Source organism: Mycteria americana, chromosome 10 (assembly GCF_035582795.1).
Source record: "Mycteria americana isolate JAX WOST 10 ecotype Jacksonville Zoo and Gardens chromosome 10, USCA_MyAme_1.0, whole genome shotgun sequence".
Lineage (NCBI taxonomy): Eukaryota > Metazoa > Chordata > Aves > Ciconiiformes > Ciconiidae > Mycteria > Mycteria americana.
Window position 1 is genome coordinate 9,876,821 of NC_134374.1, and position 22,617 is coordinate 9,899,437.

A 22,617-nucleotide genomic window follows, 5' to 3' on the forward strand; every position below is an offset into this window, starting at 1 on the left:
CTAATGCAGTGCTTTTTGGCCAGGATGCAGAAGAACAGGTAAAGCTGACACGCATCACTCAGTATTTAACTGCTTCAGTGGTGCTGAGCATCTGCAAAACATATCAGCAAAATGTATCTACTGAGAGTGGACCACTATAGCTGTCATTTACCAACTCTTCTACTCTCCTTCTGAAACCTCACGTGTTAACTAAATAGCAAAAGATACCATTCCCACCACAGTGCTACACTACTCCTAACTGCGGAGTAAGGAACAATAATGCAATGACAAATGCAGCAGCTTCATTTACTTACTGCAACAATCCTCAGTGTCAGCGTGGTGTTTACAGCTGCATTGTCTCAGAAGCCAGCATGTCCTGATAAGATTTCTCAGAAATATACAGAGGCCACAGAGGCATTTTCCATTCTGAACACACTTCCAATTTGTACATTTCTCTTCACATTAGAAATAACATTTTTAAACACTACTGTCTGAAGCGCTTTGGACCAACTGACTCCTCTTCTGAAGCAAGAACAAAACCAATTGCTGCTGAACACAGCCCTGCCTGAACTGTTCGTCAAAAAGCTTTGTAATCTGTCATAGTCCCACACTTATTTTCTGCCACTCAAAGTGAAAGACCAAATCCAAATTACAAACCACAAAATTGTTTGTACTCACATCTTCAACAGCAAAGAAGAAAGCACAACAGAAACAGAGGAGGCAGCCATTGCTGCAGATCCCATCCAGGGCTGCAAAACCAAACCAATGGGCAGGAAGACACCTAGAAAAAGAAAACAGCAGTAAGTTCAAAGCAGGAACACAGCATGATTCAATATATTAACACATACAATTTCACATAGACTGTCTCATTTTAGTTGTATTTCAGTATGTTAATAACTGGGATTTTTAGTTCAGTGTTAAACGACAAATATTTAATACATAAATATTTGTGTTGTATCTCAGCTAGAACCTACAGGTGAATACAGCTGGATGCGTCACTTACGCCGTCTGAAATTCAGAGGTAGGCATATCTTGTCTGCCTTGCAGTAAACTGCTTGTTCACAGGATCAGGCTCATGCAATAAACCTTTTATCTTAAAGTTATTTTGATGTGCTGAGCATATCCATAATAGCCATAATGTGGCAGGAGGACAGCTCACATATATACCACTGCAATGTCCCCAGGCAGAGAACTCTGCACTTACTGACAGTCAGAAATAAAGAAAATGGATACTCTTCCACGCAATAGTAAATCACCGCAATCTTCTACTCACTAAACACAATCTTACTACTGCAGGGAAACATTCACATACCAGCAGCTATGGGAACTCCAATGAGATTATAAATTAGAGCAAAGACAAAGTTGATCCGGATCCTTTTCACAGTTTTCCTCGATAAATCTATACTTGCTACCACATCCATCAAGTCATCCTGCAAGTTAATATGTTTATTGGAGAAGTCAAAGAGAGAAAAAGAGCATACATGCAGTGTCATCGTACTCCTATTTTAAAGTTAGCCACCATACACTGGATTTAACAGACTATATATAGTGAGTATTCTGTAGGCTGCTCTAGTTCATCTGCATAGAGCCCATACAATCAGCGCCGATCTTATTCCAGCTGTCATTGTAATCCAAATAATGTATACAGCACCACACAGTACAGCTCTAGACACTGACCACAATTTCTGCCAAGGTGGTGTTGATACGTAGGAAGAAGTGACTATAACCTTGGAGGTACTGCGGTATGTTACTGAAATATAATTTATGTTTGCCAAAGGTCAGGTCACTTTTTCCTCCTTTGCCCACTCTCTAACATTAATTGTCCCAAAATTTGTAGTACCCAGAAAATGGGGAAGTTTCCTTCGTAGGATAATTACCACTACACTAAACAAACATGATGAAGACAATCTCTTCTCTGCTCCAGTTCTCCTGCCTTATGAAGGTTGTACACCTCAGCAGTGGTCTGAATCATTCAAGACATCCTGGGCCTTCTAACCCCTCTTATCATCTCATTTTAATGAAGCACTTTTTTTTTTCTTACCCTAATTAGAACCACGTCAGCTGCCTCAATGGCTACATCGGTACCCGTGCCAATAGCAATTCCCACATTGGCCATAGCAAGAGCTGGGGAGTCATTGATACCATCTCCAACCATGGCCACCCGTCTTCCTTCATCTTGTAACTGTTTCACTTTGGCTACTTTGTGGGAGGGAAGAACCTCTGCAAACACTTTGGTGATGCCAACCTAAAGAGAGAGAAAATACAAAACTGTCTTGCAGCTTTTCTACTAGCTATCAAAGCTTCTGCCTTTAATAATGTGACTAGGAAGGTTGAAACCCACGTTATCACTCATAAGCTAAAGACCAAACCCATCTGATATGAAAATAGCTCTGAACTCAAAGTTGATGCTGCTTCCATTCAAAAAGGCTTCTTTTGTTCCCGCCTTATTCTGAATTTTTTTACATTACCGTTTTTCACAATAGACCAGTTCTGTGCCAGCCACAAGCAGTATCAACATGACACAACATGCTTCCTGTACGTGGGTCGTAGCAAGCTTCCAACCCAAAACGCACATGTAACAGCTTACCTGAGAGGCAATAGATCTTGCTGTTTTGCTGTTGTCACCAGTCATTAGGACAACTTCTAACCCCATACTCTTCAAAGTGTGGACTGCTAGCTCAGCTTCTGGTTTCACAGTATCAGCAATAGCTATCAACCCACAAAGCACTCCTAAAAGAACAGAAAGAGTGTGTTTGTAATAAAGACCTTTATTGCTTTAGGAAAAAACCGTAACTTTTTGTTCCCAGTAAGACCAATTCCAGAAACAGTAATATCGACAGTAAAAATCAGAATGAGAACACATACCAGGGCAGCAATGTTTAAGGAAAGACAGAGCATGGACTGTCTAACAACAACAACAAAAAAAATCCTTTTTTCTCCTTTTTTCCCCTTTTCTCTCTTTGAAGTCTTTGCATTATGTCCAATTCTTCTGTCAACTATGAAAGGCAGGAAGAGGTCTTTCTCATATGAAAGTGTTATAAAAGTAGCTAATGATCTCTTTTCATCCCATTATTCTGCTTCAGGTATAACTGCTATGACATTACTACTTATTACTTTGTATTTAAATAGTGACAAATCAACCTCTGAATAAAAAAAGACAGCATTGAACTTACCATCAACAGCTGCTAGAACTGCTGTGCGACCTCTCTGCTCATGTTCCATCATGGCTTTATCAACTTCATTTTTAACAAGGAGGCCATTTCTATTCATCCACTCCCGGTTCCCAATGAGAACAGAGTATTTTTGAGAACTCATAGCAGCTGAAGGAAGAAAATATAATCCTACCATCGTATGGATAACCAGGAAGCTTCCCTCCAGCTAATCCTATCCAGGTTCTCCCACTATGCACTGAAATATCATTACAGAGAATCCAAACAGAAAGAAAGCCTTTCTCAATGCTTTTTGCCCTACCAATCTTTTCATGTGTTCTTGACAAGAAAGACACTAACATTTATTCTGTAATGAGTAGTTACCATGTCAGTGGACCAAGAATCACAGGTCAAAGGACAGTAAAGGACCAAGCCCCTTTCTCAGTACTTCTAATTTATATGTAACAGCCCAATATAGCTGAAAGATCTAACAATGAGCTGTCCTTGATCAAAAACCAGTCAGTTGTGCAAATACACATAATTTTGGCTAGCAAATGGTAACTTGGGATGAAGCAAAGTAAAAACAGAGCGAGCTGAAAGACAATTCCTATATGATTTTCCAGCCCCATATTCAACACATAACTTCAAATTGTATTTAATCGAAATGTCCTGAGTGATGTGTGAGCATGAAATAAACTGATGACCAACTATTTCACGTGTGCCTTGATGCAAGCCCAGTTCTCCAGGGCAGAAAAAAGTGACCTCATTCTTAAGGATCCTAAAGACACAAAAGCAAAAATTATTCATTTTATTCTATAAACCAGAGTGAGCTTACCTGGTAGTTCAGCATCAATAATCAAAGCAGGCTGCACCGATTCGTCCATATTTTCCTCAATTTTCACAAGTGTCACATTTTTAATATTGTTTTCTTCAACCGTTTTCCTTTTCCTGTAGAGTAATGCTTCAATATTGGTGACTTTACAACTAATGCCACAGCCTGGAACTACCTGAAAATCTGTACATGTCCCAAGGGTTTCCGAGTCCAGTTCCTAAAGGAAAAGGACACAAACTGAGAAAATTTTTAAATATATAAAAGCATGCTGCATTTACAAACCCCACAAAATAAAGTGCAGTCAAACTAACTCTAACAGGAGCAGAGAAATATTCAATCATCAAAACATAAGTTTGAGTATCCAGTGCATTTAATCTGGTATTAAGTAATTTATGTGGCTCCACAATTTTCAGCTTTCCCAATTGAATACATCAATTACGTTCTAAATAACACAGGACTATTCATATATATGAAGTACTGCAAGAGAGGTTCTTCCATAACACGAACTTCTCTTTTCCTGTATAACTAACTTACCTTTTTGCAGTATTTTGTTATTGCTACTCCAAGAGGATGCTCGCTATTACTCTCTGCAGTCCCCACTATCGCCAGCATTTTATTATGTGGTAGTTGGTTACCCTCCACTAGAAACTTCACCTGTGTCACTTCTGGAGTCCCGTGAGTAATAGTACCTGTTTTGTCAAATACAACCACCTTAACCTGCAGTAAAACAGGAAGACTTCGTTCAATAAACAAAGCCTTAATGTATAGCTTCCTCAGAAAACCACCCCATTTAACCAAACTTACTAACATGTACTGATGTACACGTCATGATCTGCTCAGGCAGCAACTGGCAAAATGCCACCAATACCAGCCTTTAAAGTTCTGGTAACAATAACCCACATCTCTTACCTTATGTGCCATCTCTAATGGCTCCCCTCCTTTGATCAGTATGCCGTTCTGAGCTCCTACGCCAGTCCCAACCATCACAGCTGTCGGGGTGGCTAATCCCAGAGAACAGGGGCATGCAATACACAAGACTGTGATAGAGGCTTGGAAAGCAAAGCGGATTATCACTTCGGCTGCAGAAATGCTCTTATTGTAACCCTAGTGACAGAAGTTTATTTTAGTAATAGAAGAAACTGAACAATAGAAACAGTGTATTCAACTACACATTGCCTTTGTTGTCAAAAAAAATCTGCAAATATATAAACTAAAGTATTAAAATTAAGAAGTAAAGCACAGAGAAATTATGCAAAGCTAAGATTAATGACTAAATTAATGACTAAGTTCTGTTCTATACTGCATATACCCGTGATCTGTTTTATTATTTAGGAAAATGTCCTATAAATGTACCACATGCTATGATAACACTTTTACGCTCTAATGTAATAAACGATACTCTATCAACAATATATACAATAGCAAAGAAAGAGGATATGAAGATTGCTTTCCTGGAAACTCATAAATTCTAATCAGAAACAGTCATGAACCAAGAAACCTGTAATCTAAGCAACGCTAAGGTACAAGTTAGGGTCCTGATCCTCCTCTGGCACCTGTAATGAAGATGACTTCCACTGATTTCAAATATGAATTTACACAGAGCTATGCTAACAAAACTAGATGAAGAATTGGAGCTTGTGACACATGGGACTTTTCCCCACAGAGAAGGAAATTTTGATGTTTAGCATTTACTTTTTTTTAATTAACCTTTTTTTTTTTTAATAGTAACTTTCAGGAGTTGACTAATTACTGCAGATTCTCTTTAAGTATAAATGCAGGAGTGATACAGTGGAAAAATATATAAGATGGAAAATATAATAACAACAATAACAATAATAATAATCCAATATCTATAGTCAGCAACTGCCTGCAAGGGTAATTCAGAAAGGGATCCATTGCAGTCTAATAGACTTGTACCTAACTATTTTTTAAATATTTCAGAAGGTGTTTAAGGAGACTTACTTACCAGAAAGTATTTTTCTACTATTTCAAAATCCACAAATCCAATTATAATCCAGGCAAAAAGGGTAACCACAGAGACAGCCACAATAGAAGGAACAAAGTAGCCACTAAGTTTGTCTGCAAATTGTTGGATAGGAGCCTAGAAGGAGAAACACGTCAGCTCCAGCAACATTATGCTTACTCTGTTCTATGCCTTCAGACATAGATACAATCACAGCTTCTGTTTGCAGCACATTTGGCATACCACAGTTTATAATTACGTATTTACTTAATAAGATGATGAGACTTGGAACAGTAGACCGTATCAAAGTCCTTATTCAGCAAGATACTTCATTATGCAACTGCAATTCAAATCTAAACAATCTTAACTATTCTTCAAATGATTTGGTATGCTGATGCCTAAACGATAAGATAAAACCCAAATACTTAATTTGATAATACTCCACCTTTGAGGTCTGGGCCTCCTCCACAAGTTTAACAATCTGGGAAAGAGTTGTATCAGCTCCGACGTGGGTTGCTGAAATCAGTAGTGATCCATTCTGATTAATAGAACCTGCAATAACTGTATTGCCAGGTTTTTTAGTCACAGGCATCGCTTCACCTAAGGAATGGTCAACAACAGAGAATAAGGTATCTTTTTCAGCAATATTATAGTAGCTACCAACTCCTAACACGCAATTAGAAGACTGAGAACATCAGCTTCAACTTCCCTTCTTCAGATTCATTTAAAGGAAAAGAAAAACATTTTTACACTTGCAAAAAGCAAATGCTTACCTGTGATAAGAGATTCATCTACCATAGAGTGTCCTTCAATAACACGACCATCCACTGGGAATTTGCCTCCTGGGATCACTTTGACAATGTCACCTCGTTGAACCAGTTCGACATCAACTTGCTCTTCACTAGAATGACGTACAGTGTTTTTAATAAGAGATTGTTAACTGAAGTTACCCAGGCAAAAGGAGTTGTCACTATACACAAAGCATAATCCCATTGGTTGACATCAATGTATACAAAAATTGACAGAAGAAAGGCCATTTTAAAGAGCACTATGATTATTTTATCATAATTTGATTTACTTTCCAGTTGAGAAAATCCACTTATCACAGCAAATATTAGCAAGATTCCAATAAAACAAATCACAGCAGTGTTAATTTTTCTGCATTTTAACATTTATATCTGGCAAATCTGCCAGCAAATCTGAAGTTATTTGCTTCATAATTCTATAGAATGGTAACATTTGTCTGTGAATTAGACATATTAACAACAAAAAAGGAACAACAGAAAAAGCAAATGACAAAGCAAGATACCTTAAAAGAACGTTATCAGGGCCCAAGGTAACAATAGTAGCTTCAGTAGCTTGTAATGAAATTAGTCTTGCCAGTGCTTCTGATGTTTTACCCTAGAATAATAATTTTCATATTTTTCTGACTATGCTATTGAAAAAAATTGCTGGGTAAATGACAACTGCGTATGTTGCAATTTACCCTATTAAGAAAATACTTTCTGCAAACAGCCTTAGATTAAGTCATTTCATATTTTTACTAGTTCAGTTACTGAGGATGATTTTACAACAAAGAAGGTTAAAAGAACCTAACACAGCTTTTTCATGGGATGTTTTTTAAAGGTACACAACATTCTGAAATGATTCTTAGTGTCTCGCAGCTTGTAGATATCACGGGCTTATATTTTCCTTACCTTCGCAACATGCTCTAGCCACCGGCCCAACGAGATGAACACAAACAGCATAGGAGGTGTGTCAAAGAAAGTTACAGGGTTTACTTTTGCTTTCTCAGCCATTGCAACTAGAAGAATAACAAACGAGTAGACGAACGCAATGGAGGTTGCCAAAACAATGAGCACATCCATATTTGCAGTTTTGTGCTTCAGTGCTTTGTATGCCTGTATATAGAAGTGCCAGCCTCCAAACATCTGTAATAAGAGCATCAGTTGTATTTCATACACACATTTGTAACACACAGCAGCAGCATTTCCATAAGAGAGGGAGACACCCATTTTATTTGTGTTATTTGCCTTCTCCATCTCTTCCTGAACAAAATCCCAGCTCTACCCGAGGGCTGTGATCTCTGTCACAGTACTCTCAGGTCTTCTCACCGCCAGGCAGTGCCACCAGCTCCCCGCCGCACCCACCAGTGCGGCTAGGCAGGCTGCCTCAGATGCTGCCCGGCTGCACAGCACCTCTACACTGACTGGCCTGCCCCTAACAGTCCCTAGCACCACTTATTTTGGCAACAGCAGAAGCACAGAACAACCTCAAAAGCATTCTGAATCAGCATAATTACAGTCACTTTTCACATTTAATTTCTTCATTGCCTTCCATTTTGAGTGCTTAAGTCCAATAAACTGTCATATTCCCACTTACCTGTACAGGGACGCAGAGTAAAAATGACAGAAAATTCATAACAGACAATCCTGGTAGGAGCTGGTATTCCAGGACCATAGAGGAGTGAAGGGCCTCCATTTTCTCACTGCTCATGTTGTGATGTGCGTGAGCATCCGAAAGCTGACTGTCCATAACCATCATGTAAATCATCAGCCCCATGACAGGAATACAGAAAACGAGACTCACAACAAAAGACCTTTTCCACCTCAGATTTAAAAAAAGAAGACAAAAAATTGTTTTGCAGTCGAGTGCTGGATAACATTTTAGCTAGCAAGTCTGCACAGTCACAAAAAAAAAAATTTTCATAACTTTACTGTTGATTAAAGAAGAAGAATCAAAGATGTTTATAGAATCCAAATATGTTCAGGAATACTTACTGCCTTATTTCCTGTTTGTGATCTAGATGACTAGCAGATCTATCTTTTTTGACTAACGAAGTAGTGAAACCTAAATCCTAAGGAAAAAAGCATAATAATAAAAAAGAGAGAATAGTCAATTTTATATGAGCACAAAGTGTCTTTAAAAGTTATTGCCAGATTATTGATGGTGCCAGCCTTATATTCGATTTACTTTATTAACATTTCTGATGATTGTTACTAATTTTTAGTTACCTCGCAAAGAGAGAAAAGCAATCTGAAGTAGAAATCAACCTTTCCAGAATATTAAAATGCTATTCTAAAATGTGGCTTTCCAAAATGGTTATTCCTGAAGCACAGAAGTAGAGAAATTGAGGGAGAAAGCCAAGAAACTTATTTCACCTCTCTCCTGCTACAGTACTCACAGATGTGCTCTATTTTTCTGCAAACCTATATCTAGTATCTTCAACTCTACCATAGCCTGGCTTTCCTAGTATTTCTGTTTAAAAACCTCAGGCAAAGTCATAATAGAGCATTGCTTTTGAGCCAGAACACACATATCTGCAGAAACCTGCACGAAGAAGATAGCAGATGGAAGAAAAGAGACAGATTTTTTCCTTCAATAGTCTTCTCTTCTGTTTCTGGGGTATGTAACTCTTCAAAGGACACTGGATATTTTATGAGTCTTGGTGCCTTCATGAAACTTACCTTTATCACTCGTATAACATCTCGAGGACCTATAATCTCAGGATCATATTTAATGTGTGCTTTGTTGGTTGCAAGAGCTACCGAGCAGTATAAAACACCATTAGTCTTCATGAGGGTGGATTCTATTTTGTGTACACAAGAAGCACATGTCATTCCTCTCACCTGTAAAATAGAGGTTCCTTCCTGTTATCAAAAACACAGGTTACTCAGTAAATGCATCTTAAAAAGTAGGAAAAGAAGAAGTGCTTATGACTATCCTGAATTACTTATTGCATATTTCTGGGGGTTGAAGCAGCGAGATGGAGCTCTCTAGTTAAGCATGAGAGCACTATAGAGGAAGCATAGCATATAGACAAGGTTATTAAGCTCTGCTAAAGCTCTGCTGGCTCTTCAAGCTCAGAGCTGGGTACACTGAGCTAGACTCAGCCACCCAAAAAAAAAAAAAAAAAAAAGAGAGAGAGAGAGAGGGGAGGAAATTCCTGCAATAGACAGAGTAATCAAAAAACCACAGGAATATTTCCCCAACTTCAGTGTTGTAGTGAGCCAGCACAGTTTGCAGGACAAGACATAGTTTGTGATACATACCTGATGTACTCTCAGACTTTATTTTTTGTAAATTAAGTGCTACTATATGATTAACACTTTAGGAAGCGGACACTTGCACAAGCACATCTAATAGATAAAAGTAATAAGGACAGGAGTGGTTGGTTTTAATTACTAGCTTACAACAAGTTCCAGAATTCCATCTCCTTCACCACAGTTTTCCATCACGGTAGCTCCAAATCCCAGTTCCCGTATGAGCTCTGCAATAGCTGAAGGGCGTATGACAGCAGGATTATACCTCACTTCTGCCTTTCCTGCCATTAGGGCAACAAGTATCGAATGTATTCCTAGAAAACAAAATGTGTGAATGGCGGATCAATGTTTAAGAGAAACACAGCATTTACAGTACCATGATGGCACAACAGCAATTTACTGAAATTGAGAAAGCTAACACATTGTAGGTATATATAAAGAAAAATAAAATCATATATCAACAATGCAACAAAAACATCTAAGTGTAGATGAGACGGATGGAAGTATTACTCCACACGAGTTGCATATTTTTAACAGTCTAATTACAAACATTCAATCTGTGTTATATGAAAAGATGATCTATTTTTACTTAAAAGAAGTTCTTCTAAAATACAGTTTGGCACATTTTTCTGATCAGCATTTAGCACTTCTAAAAGCCTTTTCTTCAAGAGAGATGATGTATGAGAAAGGGTAGATCTAACAATATGCAATCCTACTGTACACTAAGTGAAAAGGATTTAGCTTCATCCATTTTCTAGGATGAAAAAAATTAAATTCCAGGTTAACTTGGAACACATCCATCTTCATTACAATAATTAAACACAGTCTACAGTAATGACTCTTCATTACATCATAGTCACACAACTATTTGTTTCTGCAAATATAATCATCACACTGACAGAAGATAGACATAGTTGTCCTGACTCGCAGAGCTAAAATTAATTTATGTCTCTTTAATCCATATTAATACTGTCCCTCTCTAACAGCTCCCTTTCTAATACAGGCATGTATACTTCTGCCTTTAAGTTGCAGACCTGGGCACGTCCCTCCAGTAGAGAAGATTTGTTTTAGTTTCAAAAGGATCCATCTTTGATCCCTATATTCTCTTTGGAGCGCTCCAACTCCTGCTTTTGCAAAGGCAGTCTCTAGGCAGCATGCCCACAAAGCACCAAGAACAACGTTGTTTTCATCCTACAAACCAACAGCGAGCAGACTATGTTCTCACCCATGAATCATACCAGCAATGGTACTTCTCTTGACAACGCACACATTAAAAATGCTTTAGAAAAGCTAGATGGATTCCCTAAAAGAAATGCTTAGAAATTTAACAGATTACGCTGACATTTATCTTACCATCTTCTCTTCTCAAATTTCTCTCAATGTTGGCTACACATGAAGCACATGTCATTCCTGTGACCTGGACATAGCACTTCGATATAGTATTTGTCTCTTGTCTAGCAGGGTGGGTTGGTGACACTTTGGAGGGAGGCTCAGTTTTGTGAGGTTCCAGCTGCACTTCGGGTGAGGGCTGAGCTATTGCCACAGGTAGTTCTGCCTTTGCTGAAAAGGAGATTGCAATTCATGACATTATGAATAGCCATTGCAATGAGGTATGAGCTGGTACCAGCCATAAATACATGTTGATGTAAATTTAGACCAAAAAATAGTAATTGTACACGCCTTGTCAAGCAGATTCATCCATCTGTCAGTTAAGCGTAAGAAAAAGAAAACAAGACAAAGGGTTGGGCCACTGATTAACTTATTGACTGTTTTGTTACTGTTTTTCCTTTTGCCTTCCCTCATTGTAGTTGTCTGTTCTGTTGCACATCCTTTGTCCTCTTCTGTAGGTTGTAAGCTAAACCTCTGCATTGCAACCTTAGTTTTACACACAATTTTATTGACTTTACCTGGGGCACAAAGCTGAATTTGTAAGCAAGTGCATGTTTTGTAAGCAAAGTCAGTGTTTTTGATCTTAGAGAAGGGCTCTCAAACTACAGACAACTGCTTCTTACAGCAATTCAGGAGATGCTATGTTTCTGCAGGAGCAGTATGAAAGGAATTAAATGGGAGCACCTGACCACTTCTTCAGTTATTGCCATAAAATAGCTCACGTACGATATTTCTCAAAATTTAATCTTACTGAATCAAGAAATGGAGATTCCCTGTCCCCTCAGGAAGCCTCTCTTCCTATTATATTCACCTGTATTCTCACCCTAAGTCTTCTGCATTCTACTATCTAGTCATCTGCTCCCACTGTGCAATTACTTTTAGTGTACCAGTCATCACAGTAAGCATCTGTACTGGTTTTGTCTGGGACAGGGTTAATTTTCTTCATAGTAGCTCATATGGTGCTATCTTTTGGACGTATGACCCAACAGCGTTGGGAATACACCGATGTTTTAGTTATGGCTGAGCAGTACTTACACGGCATCTACGGTCTTTTCCGCTTCTCACCCCACCCCACCAGTGAGTAGGCTGGGGGGGCACAAGAAACTGGGAGGGGACACAGCCAGGAGAGCTGACCCCAGCTGACCAAAGGGATACTCCACACCATATGACGTCGTGCTCAGCAACAGAAGCTGGGGGAAGGACGAGGAAAGGGAGATGTTCGGAGCGGTGGCGTTTGTCTTCCCAAGTAACTGCTACGCATGATGAAACCCTGCTTTCCTGCAGATGGCTAAACATCTGCCTGCCAAAGTAATGGATTAATTCCTTGCTTTGCTTGCATGTGCAACTTTTGCTTTACCTATTAAACTATCTTTATCTCAATCCACAAGTTTTTACTCTTTTATTCTTCTCTTCCCCATCCCACCGTGGGGGAGTGAGCGAGTGGCTAGGTGGTGCTTAGCTGCCTACCAGGGTTATCTCTCAACAGCATCATTTTAACTTCCTCAGCGATGTCCACACTCTTCAGATTCTTGTCACTCCTCAGTCACGCCTGAGCCTGGTTAAATATCCCTTCACTAGTTACTCCACAGGAGCCAAGTCTTTGATAATTCACTATTAAATAAACTTCAGCGCAGCAATTGGTGATATTCTTCACAGCTAGCAAAGCTCCAATTCCATATTCATGCCATGAATATTATACAGTAGCAAACTGGAGCATAATTCGAACATCAATATTTATCTGACATTTATATTTCCAGATATCTTGATCGTTTTTAACTAATCTGATGTATTAAAGGAAGTGCACATACATTTAATTATCTCATTAACAGTGAAGATACAAAGCTTCTCTTGGCAAGCACGAAGTATATGTCAACTGCTAAATTTCATCTTGGGTGGTACCAAATCCTAAACAGAACTGCACAATTCTTTTAAATTTAAAAGTTTAGTATGTCATTACCTGATAAAGATGCATCAAATCCCATATCCTCTATCGAGGATCGCAAGTCTTCTGGGCATGTTTGCAGAGGGTCATATTCTACAGTCCCATTACGATTTGCGAGTGAGACATGAATAGATTTTACACCTGCCTTTTGGGATATGACTCCCTCAATGGACTGCACACAAGAGTTGCAAGTCATTCCCTCAATATTTATCACAACAACTTGAGTAAGTGGCTGGCTAGCATCCTTCAAAGGTGGATGAGGAGACTTCAGTGGAGACGCCAGCACGGGGAAAAGTGCTACGTTTTCATACTCGTCAGGAAGGCTGACTTTAAATGTCTCTGGAGACACTGCCTCTATGGCTTTTCTCAGTACGTCTATGCTAATTAAGTTTGGGTTATAGTTTATAATAGCAGATTTCTTCTCTAATGAAACAACTATACTTGTTACTGACGGGAGTGCTGATATGGTACTCTGAATATTGAGGACGCATGAACTGCAGTGCATGCCATCAATTCTGAAGACAATTGTCTTTGTATCATTCACTTTCGAGTTTTCTTTCAGTGCTGTCTCAGAACCTTTGGTCTGGGTATTCCTCAACCTTTCCAGGTCAATAGCACTGAGCTTGAGGGGTCTAGGCTGCTTTTTGAAAGATGCTGTGAAACCTGCAGCTTCAATTTGATGTTTTATTTCTTCCGCTGTAATTAGATGAGGCTGGTAGACAACAACAGCTTCCTGATTGTCCAGGGACACTGAAAATTAATCAATAAAAATAAGCATGCATTACTGCCCTAAGCACAATAAGCATGTTGCCCTAAGAGCAACAGATCTTGTCAAAGCTTTCCAAGAATGCTTTAAATACTCAGAAATGTAACTGCAATGGAAAGGAGATTTAATTGGTTTGGTAGATATCAAACAATATAGTTCTTCAACCATTTTTTTTGTCTAGTACTACAACAATTTGCAACTCCTTTCTTCCTCAGTTTTTTTTTCTCTTTCCCCAGGACTTTCACAAATGGCATTACTATTTCGTACTAAATTTATCCTTTTATCAGGGGTCTGTGGCAATACATTTATGCCAAAGCTATGTATACAGCTAATTTTGTCTTGCCTTATATATATAATCACATATATGCCAATATTAATTTTAATTTAACAGAAAATATAAACTAATATTAATTACAATACAAAAAAACACATCTGGTGTTAGAGTTTTCTATAGCTGGTAATAAAGTTGTGGAACACAGCTACTCCAGGCTCCCTACCAAAACACAAAGCGACCACTGAATACTGTCACACATGTAACAGCAACAGCCTCACCACAATTTGGGCCCCTTTCTTCACTTCCAGTCCCAATTAAACATGTAACTAAATACCTGGTACCACAAAAAGTAACTGTGACACTAAGCTATCTAAACCCAAGATATCTCCATAATGCCATCAGAGAACAGCATGGTGGACTTCAATTTACATTAAAATACACTAAGGTTTTACCTTTAATCCGCTGAATTCCTTGCAATTTGCCAATCTTCCCCTCAATGGTGCTGGTGCAGGAATGACAGGTCATCCCCTCTACTTTCAGGCGCAGCACAACGCTACTTGCTTGAGACCAGCTGGAATCTTCACAAGTTCCAGGCGTTACCTCTGGTGCTGAGATATTTAAATCTATTCCTGGGACCATTTGGGTAATCTGCTTGCCATTTATAATGGAAGAAATGAAAGTCACCACTGCAGTTTTTTGATCGGAGGACATTTTAACGTCCACAATACCTTTGTTCTTTAGTAGTGTACTACAAATCTGTTTAGACGTTAGAGTTGACTGAGTAGGAATTGTAAGAAAAATAGTGTCAGGTAAAACAGGTTGTGGGTTTGAATCAGATAATGTAACATCAAATCCCATGTCGTATATCGCTTCCTGCAGTGTTGCTGGAGTCTGCAGTTTTGAGTCATAAATGACGACTGCATTCTTATCCTCTAGAGATACCTTGCAAGGGAAAAAAAAACAATTTAGCAAACTGCAATACTGAGATGAGAACTAATACCCTGCATGAGACTAGAAATAGCTTTTACTTGCATATATTAGTAATACTTGCCCACTATAATTTTATCCATCACTACTCACCTTGAAGAGTAAAGCCATACCAATAGCCACCATAAAGTAGCATCTGTTCATCTGTGGAACAACACAGCTAGAAAGAACATGTCCCCCCCCCTCCAGTTTCAGAATCCTTTACAAGTCTGCCTGGCCACTTTTACTTATGACATTGAGACAGTATCAATGCATTTAATGAAACTTCCACAGCCGAACTCTCTTGAATTATGACTAACACGATTCAATCTCAAAAGTAAAACAGCCCACAGAAAAAATTCTAATCACACGTACAATTCTGCAGTTAGTAGTAACTACCCTTAGCCTACAAGGATGGAAGAAAACACTCTTTGAAAAAAACCCCACAGATTTAAGTAGCAGTGAAAGGAGTCAAGTATTTCCAGGCATCTTAGGCACAGGCTGTTAACTTGCTATGAGCAATAAAGTGCATCAAACTTCACAGAACAAAATTCAGTTTTGAAATCTGATATACGACGAACATTAAAGAAGCTGTTTTTCCTCTCTCTGTACATTTTGGTGATCCAGAGACGTCCTGATTTGGTACTAACCTTTCACATCAGATGGTACAAATATCCTCAATTTAATTTGCTCCCAACTGATGATATATCAAACACAATTATTGCAGTTTCCAAAAGGGAAAGCCAATGCCTGCCAGAGGCCCAACACATTATCATTCAATTCTATCTTTCCTCTGGGCAAAGGTACAACCTAAAGACCACAGTCATGATTAAATTAGATGAGTTAAATCATTTTAAGAACCACCTTTCTTCATTTTTGTCCCAATTACGGGCGTTAGCAGAATTAGCAACATGGACATTTATTGGTTTCATTGCAGTTGGAGGCAAAATAACCTAAACACAGCTCTGTTTGTCTGTATTAGCCGTCTAACATTCATCTCCCTTGCTGACCTAATTCATAATGACTAAACAAAACCCTGTTTTACCATTCTCAGATTTTTCTGAAACAAAGGATCTGGCTAAATTTGAGTTCTGATGCTGTAACGAGGATAATTACTAAATATGACCTCTTAAAGTTTCTTATAGTCCTGTTCTACTCAGACTAAGTTTTTGTAATGCATTTTCTTGCTAAGGGTAATTTTAGAAATAGTATTCAGCTTTGGGACAAGGTATTTACCTTAAAACCTAAATACAAACCTCTTAATACTGTCCTTTTAAAAACCTGCTTCATTCCTTATGTAAAAAACACTATGGGATGCACACTGTCTTGAATCAAGTTAAACTATGAATCTCTCCTCCTTCTATCTCAAGGCATCTGTATATTCTCAGAAATTAGCTGAAACAATAAAAATGAAAGGTTGATGAGATTAAATCTTTTGCTAGAATAAGGGAAAAAGGGAGGATTCTGAAGTCAGATTATTTGGGGCTATTATTTTACAGGCTGCTTTTAGCCTTCATTTGACTTCATGCTTGCAGATACCTAGTGATTTATCGGACCATACCATGCCACAGATATTAACAGCAGCATCCCTATTTCTAAAACAGCCTGCTCAGTGATCCAAGGTTCTGGTGTCAGAGCATAGCCTTGTATCACATTAAAGCTCCATTAAAGTTGAAGGAAGATGAAAAATGGTGCGTCTTGTAAATATTGCTGCTGTTCACCAAAATGTCCATGTGAGTACCTGAACGCCTACTTCAGGCAAAAGGAAACTGTACTAACTAGTGCATCATTTGCCTTTATACAGAATGGTGCACCACAACGAGTCCTTCAAAATCAGCTAGAGGTAACGATCACATGCCCCCCAAATTAAGACAGCGTACCCTATTCTAGGAAGGAAAGTGTTCATCTAAGACATATCCACTAAAATAGAAATTATCTTTTGACGAAATCAGGAAAACATTATTTTCTTTAGAGTAAAATCAACCCCTACAGAATGTTACAGCATGATTTCAGAACCTAAATACTAAGTAATTAAACTTTGCAATTTTCTGTTGCTGCTGTTGTTAGGACTGTTCTTTCTAGCACAAATTAGGTCATAAAACTAATAGGAATCTCCCAGCTTTTAAATTGTTTCCATTCTTAAAACTACTGTAAAATCATGTATTGTGTAGGGATAATCAGCTCACCCTGGAATACTCTACAGTCCAATATTTTGCCCATGATAGAAAAAAATACTAACAAAATATTGGTATCTTCTCTGAGCTAAGAAAAAAAAAGTTAAAATCAAGTCAGATCAAGGAAGTCTGGATTAAGGCAAACCAAGTAGCTCTGTTAACAGTTCAAGACTACAGTTCTGCTGCTCTTTCTCTCATTTCCTCATGGACAGTACAAAGGAAAGGAAACTTCTAATGCTTGAAAGAGCTAGCAAGACTTTCCTTTGTCACCTGGATTACCTGCTACTCTTAATTCATGAACCACAACAAAACAGATTTATTTTCCACGGTGGGTCAACTACCACGTGATTAACTGGACACCTCAAGCCCACAAATGCTTTTGAACCTGTGCAAATGACCTCTGCGTATTGTCAGTTTGAAAGAAAAGGCCTGGAGGCTTGTGAGCAAATACTGACATTTATTCAGTATAAGGGACAAGGACAGCTTGGTTTTTTCACCAGTGTAAGTTCTAGGGCTTTTGCATTACCTTATTTAAAAGTTTCCTGTTCTTGCCTTTTTTTTTTTTTACGTTTTTCTCATTACTTCACAATACTGAATTAATCGTAAAGCAGAAAATTACTTAAGAGTAACAGACAATGACTTAGCTCCCACTGCAGTAAAGTAAGCACTTGTATTTCTGGTATAAGAGAAAAACACTAATGCACTTCTAACATCAGCTCCCCATGAAACGTACAGAATATACTATTTCCACATGTCTTCGTCCCTTGGTTCATACTTTATCGTGGTTTGTAAGAAACAGCAATAGCGTTACTTACTTTAATGTTATGGATACCACGCATCTTCCCGACATGCTGTTCAATGGTTTGAACACAGGAATTGCATGTCATCCCCTCCACACCGATGACTATGGATTTGGCCTCCATTGTGAAATGCTACTCGAGTCTTCTCATTGCTGTTGGCCAAAAACAATTAAGACATTTGTTCTTAAATCATTTCACAAAGAATTGAAATCAAAGCAGGGATTTAGCAGATGATGTACTTGGCCACTGGTAACTCTAGTAGATGTCAAAGTCTGAGCAAAGCTGAACAGGAAGGAGAACTTTAGGTTATTTATTCCTATGAATTTTCAAAATGGGAAAGTGTTCAGACATTTATTATTTGATTTGTGTTACAATCAACATCATTTAATTGCATGCAGCAAGCTGTGATTCACTGGTGTGCGAGATGAAACTATAGGGAGAAGCAAGTGAGAAAGAGAGAGATATCAGCTCTTGGAATGCTAGAACGATAGAGGATGGCATGTAAGCCACAGTGACACAGGTGATGATCATGTTTTTCCACACTTATATCTCATGTATTACCCAACACTGGCAAAAACAAGTGATACTGAAATTAGCCCTAGGGAGCAAATCAAGCTTTTTCCACATCTCATTCAGAAAATTCTAATTTCTGCTCCTCTGAAGATTATAATTATTTTTGCTCATAAAAACAAGCCCAGGAAAAAAAAAAAAAGACTGAACGTAAATGAAATTTATTTGTAGAAATAATGGCTAATGCAAAGGACTTCTTTTGTCCAATGCATAAACTGTTAAATAACAGAGGGGAAAAGAGGGCAAAAGAAGTGATTTCCAGATTTTTTCTTAACCTTTTGAAAATTTGCTTTATTCTTCCAGTGACAGAGAGGTTAGCGACCAGGAAAATGATCACAGTCAACTGTTTAATGCTTGGCTGCAGTGGAAGCAAGAGCAAATTTTGATGATTAACTGAACAGCTAAAGTTAAGCACATGCTTAACCCAGTTTTTTACCCCAGGGACTTATCTTGGAAAACTAAATTACATTAAGTATTAACAGTGTTTAATAAAATTACTTTTCTTGCTCCTTGGTAACATTTCAGAACTGTTCCTTGTTATAGAAGGTCTGAAAGTTTCTGGTTTTGCTTTGAGATATGCTACAAACCATGTAAGAAAACAAGGATATTTCATCATAGGAACAGGTTTACCTTGCTGATGCACAAAACTAAATGCTGAAGCTTAATCAACAAGAAGTAAAGACAGTATAAACCTCTGAATAAGTGAAGTTTCCAATAGATGAAGTACGTATTTTTCCTTTAACTGCATCTTGGGTGGACAGCCAGGAAGACACTGCAAATTTCTGTCAGCCACTAACCTGTGGGAGAATTTAACTATAATTTCTAGGTGAAAAAAGAAAAAAAGTTTAACTATGTAAACAACATGAAATATAGTCTGAGAAGTTGATTTTAAAGATTTATTTTCCTAATGCATCTCCTAAAATCCTCAAATGACCAGCTAATTCACCGAAACTGTGGCATAAACCTTCGTATTGACAGGCAGTAAGACTTTTGTTCAAGAACTATGCAGTAAACAACTAGACAAACCAAGAATTAGCGCACATTAATAAGCATGACTACGGGACAGGAATGTTCGGCAAGGCGTAAAGGAAACCTTGTAGCCCTAAGGACTTCGAACACCTGTCTGCAACAACGTAGGAACCTTTTTCACCGATGCGTGCGGAGAGCCTGAGCAGCACTCCCACAGATATTAAAATCTGATCAGAACCTTGAATGACCTGCAACATCTGACTTTCCTGAAAGGCATCAAGTATTTCCTCTGAATGTATCGTAAAGCGCTAATGCTTCATCCTTGCATCCCAATCATGGATGAAGTTAGGAAGCATAAGGGCTGCAAGCACAACCCGAGACTGTCAGTGGCTACGGGATCAGGATCAAAAACTGTCTCCTGCTCTCATCCTGCATCTGGATGCAGGTGTGGGTGCATGCGGGACACACTGCAGCATGATGTGGTCTCGGTGCCAGGAGACAGAGGGAAGAGCTCCCACAAAATGGGCCTCAGGCAACGAAAGCTTTAATTATTGCTAAGGCTGGCCAAGAAAATAGCATTAACACTTGCACTGGCTGTACTAACCAGGTGCTGCTGCCTCAGAAGATGAAACAGTAAGTTACTATTACTGAAGAAGGCATCATATTATGCTGTAGTCAGTAGAAAACAGTAACAATAACTCATCCCTGCTAAGAACAGAAATAAGACAACTCTACCTAAAGAGTTATTACAGATCTCACTTCTTGCCTATTCTTACAAAATCCGAGTTATTAGACACACACACACAAATATTTGTATGTAAATATTCACACATTACAGAAATATAGAACTGTCACCAGGCACACAAGAGAATTATGAATCAGCAGAAGAGCATATTTTAAGCAAACTTCATATGGGAGGTCCTTTCTTAGGCTCATCTGCACACTCAGAGGCACAAGATATTTTTAAAAACACTATAAAGCTACCCAAGAAAATACATGCTTTCATGTCATCACATCGAAATACGATCCTTACTGATTACCTCGGTTCTTCCATAAGGAATGCTCAGTCCATATAGAGCAAACAAAGACATAACTGTAACTCCACAGTCAGGGAGCAATGAATATTCCCACAAGGCTGAAGTACAAATGAAGTTTCAAAAAGTACTTCACTTACAGTTTGTTTTGTGAGCACCACCAGACAATACTAACGAAAATGAGACACAATAATCTGTCACAGAGTCAATCTGTCCTCTAGTAAGGTTTGGATCGACATGAATTTAAAAGCATTTCAGGCATGTGATCAGCTTGAACTGCCCTGACAACTGCACTATTACTGTATTTTGAAAAAAGATATAAAGTAAGGAAATACTTTGCCTGTGAGCCGCTACATAAAATAATCACAGGTTGGTAAGACGTTGCCTTGGATGAGAGTTGGGGTACAGCTGTACGCCAGTCTGAGAAGGTCTGCTGAGCTCTTGGCTATCTTGCCTGTTCTTTGGTTTAAGAGACTCAAGCTACGGTACAATAACATCCACTATTACAAGAAACTAGGATACTGCGTGAAAGTCTTTTCTATAAGGCCTATGTCAAACTAACAGCCGCCATGCAGGTAATATGGTGAACTACTACTATTAAAGTCATTACAGTCACCATCAGCACTGCTACCGAATGCCCACTAATGCATTAAAAAAAATTAACTGCTTATATATGTAAAAATAACATTATACTTTAACAGCTACTATTATTATAGTTTGTTATGTACAAAGTATTTCCTCTATTTTCTCAGTTTGTTTCTTCGCTCTTCGGCTGTTCACGTATAATCACTTCCACCATTTTTTACACAGCCTCACATTTTCCTACTTAAAAGGTAGCATGTGGGAAGAGAAACAGGAATTATTAGAGCTATTCTGCCTTAGTGGCCTAATTAACTGAATAAAGTTTGTAAAGTGACTTCAAATATGATGGACGATAGTTAGAGAAGTGGAAGAAAATGCTCTGATTGCAGTAATTCAGGATCACTTATAAAGCATGTTAGAATCCCATTATGTGAATAGAATGTCCTGTTTATGTTTCAAGCCTATGCTTCACACAAACACAATCTTTCCTTTAAAATAAAGGACATCATCTGCTATTTGCATTTGGATTTAAATAATAAATCAAAAGCGAGCGAGCTTCAATCATTCCACTGCCCCAAGAAGGTGTTTTGTTGCGCTGGGGAGTTTTTAAAGACTGCTCTCCTAGGACCAACTGCTCAGGGCACCATGGCATTAGGCACTGTATAGACACAGTAGAGAAAAACCTTTCCTGGAAGAGGTTGTAATTCAAACATGCAAAAAACATAATGGCATAAAAGATTTTTTTTTTTTTTTTTAACCCCTCAAGGCTCCAAAGTACTAGGACTGAATCCAGAACTTCCATCACAGAATTTATCTGTTGGATCAAACTGTCTCTTCTTTTTGTTCTCCAACTTTTAATTAAGAAACACTATTGGATCTACATGGTATATGCACCATTAACAGTGCTCTGCTGGCGGGGAAGATACAAATAAGGATTTTCATTTGCTTTGTTGCAAGTTGCTAACAGTTTTCATACGATTTTTAAAAACAGGCTGTTCTCTAAAAAATGAGATGTGCCCAAATCTAAAGATAGAAAATAAGTAATTTGTAAGCAATACTGTCCTTCACATCAGTTTCATTGTATTATTGACAATGAATTGAGAAAACAGCACATTCACAATCTCAGTTTTCTGTACAGCCTTACGGAGATTTCTGAAGACCAAATTGTCTGGATTTCCAGTGCTC

At 38.3% G+C, this 22,617-nt stretch overlaps 1 protein-coding gene across 3 annotated transcripts in view; it reads right to left on the bottom strand.

Moving 5' to 3' along the window:
• ATP7A (ATPase copper transporting alpha) overlaps window positions 1–22,617 on the bottom strand; it is a 28,072-nt gene that overhangs the window by 672 nt on the left and 4,783 nt on the right. For all 3 annotated transcript variants that reach the window (XM_075512822.1, XM_075512824.1, XM_075512823.1), the window contains exons 2-22: window positions 18,293–18,429; window positions 14,790–15,279; window positions 13,313–14,047; window positions 11,320–11,526; window positions 10,117–10,280; window positions 9,391–9,552; window positions 8,704–8,780; window positions 8,306–8,531; window positions 7,621–7,854; window positions 7,233–7,324; window positions 6,697–6,824; window positions 6,369–6,523; window positions 5,927–6,061; window positions 4,870–5,064; window positions 4,495–4,677; window positions 3,964–4,177; window positions 3,153–3,299; window positions 2,567–2,709; window positions 2,021–2,224; window positions 1,292–1,409; window positions 658–760 (exon numbers count right to left, since the gene is read on the bottom strand). In XM_075512822.1, the coding sequence (XP_075368937.1) occupies window positions 658–760; window positions 1,292–1,409; window positions 2,021–2,224; window positions 2,567–2,709; window positions 3,153–3,299; window positions 3,964–4,177; window positions 4,495–4,677; window positions 4,870–5,064; window positions 5,927–6,061; window positions 6,369–6,523; window positions 6,697–6,824; window positions 7,233–7,324; window positions 7,621–7,854; window positions 8,306–8,531; window positions 8,704–8,780; window positions 9,391–9,552; window positions 10,117–10,280; window positions 11,320–11,526; window positions 13,313–14,047; window positions 14,790–15,279; window positions 18,293–18,400 (4,220 nt within the window). In that variant the 5' untranslated portion in view covers window positions 18,401–18,429. The remainder of the gene's footprint in view (window positions 1–657; window positions 761–1,291; window positions 1,410–2,020; window positions 2,225–2,566; window positions 2,710–3,152; window positions 3,300–3,963; window positions 4,178–4,494; window positions 4,678–4,869; window positions 5,065–5,926; window positions 6,062–6,368; window positions 6,524–6,696; window positions 6,825–7,232; window positions 7,325–7,620; window positions 7,855–8,305; window positions 8,532–8,703; window positions 8,781–9,390; window positions 9,553–10,116; window positions 10,281–11,319; window positions 11,527–13,312; window positions 14,048–14,789; window positions 15,280–18,292; window positions 18,430–22,617) is intronic.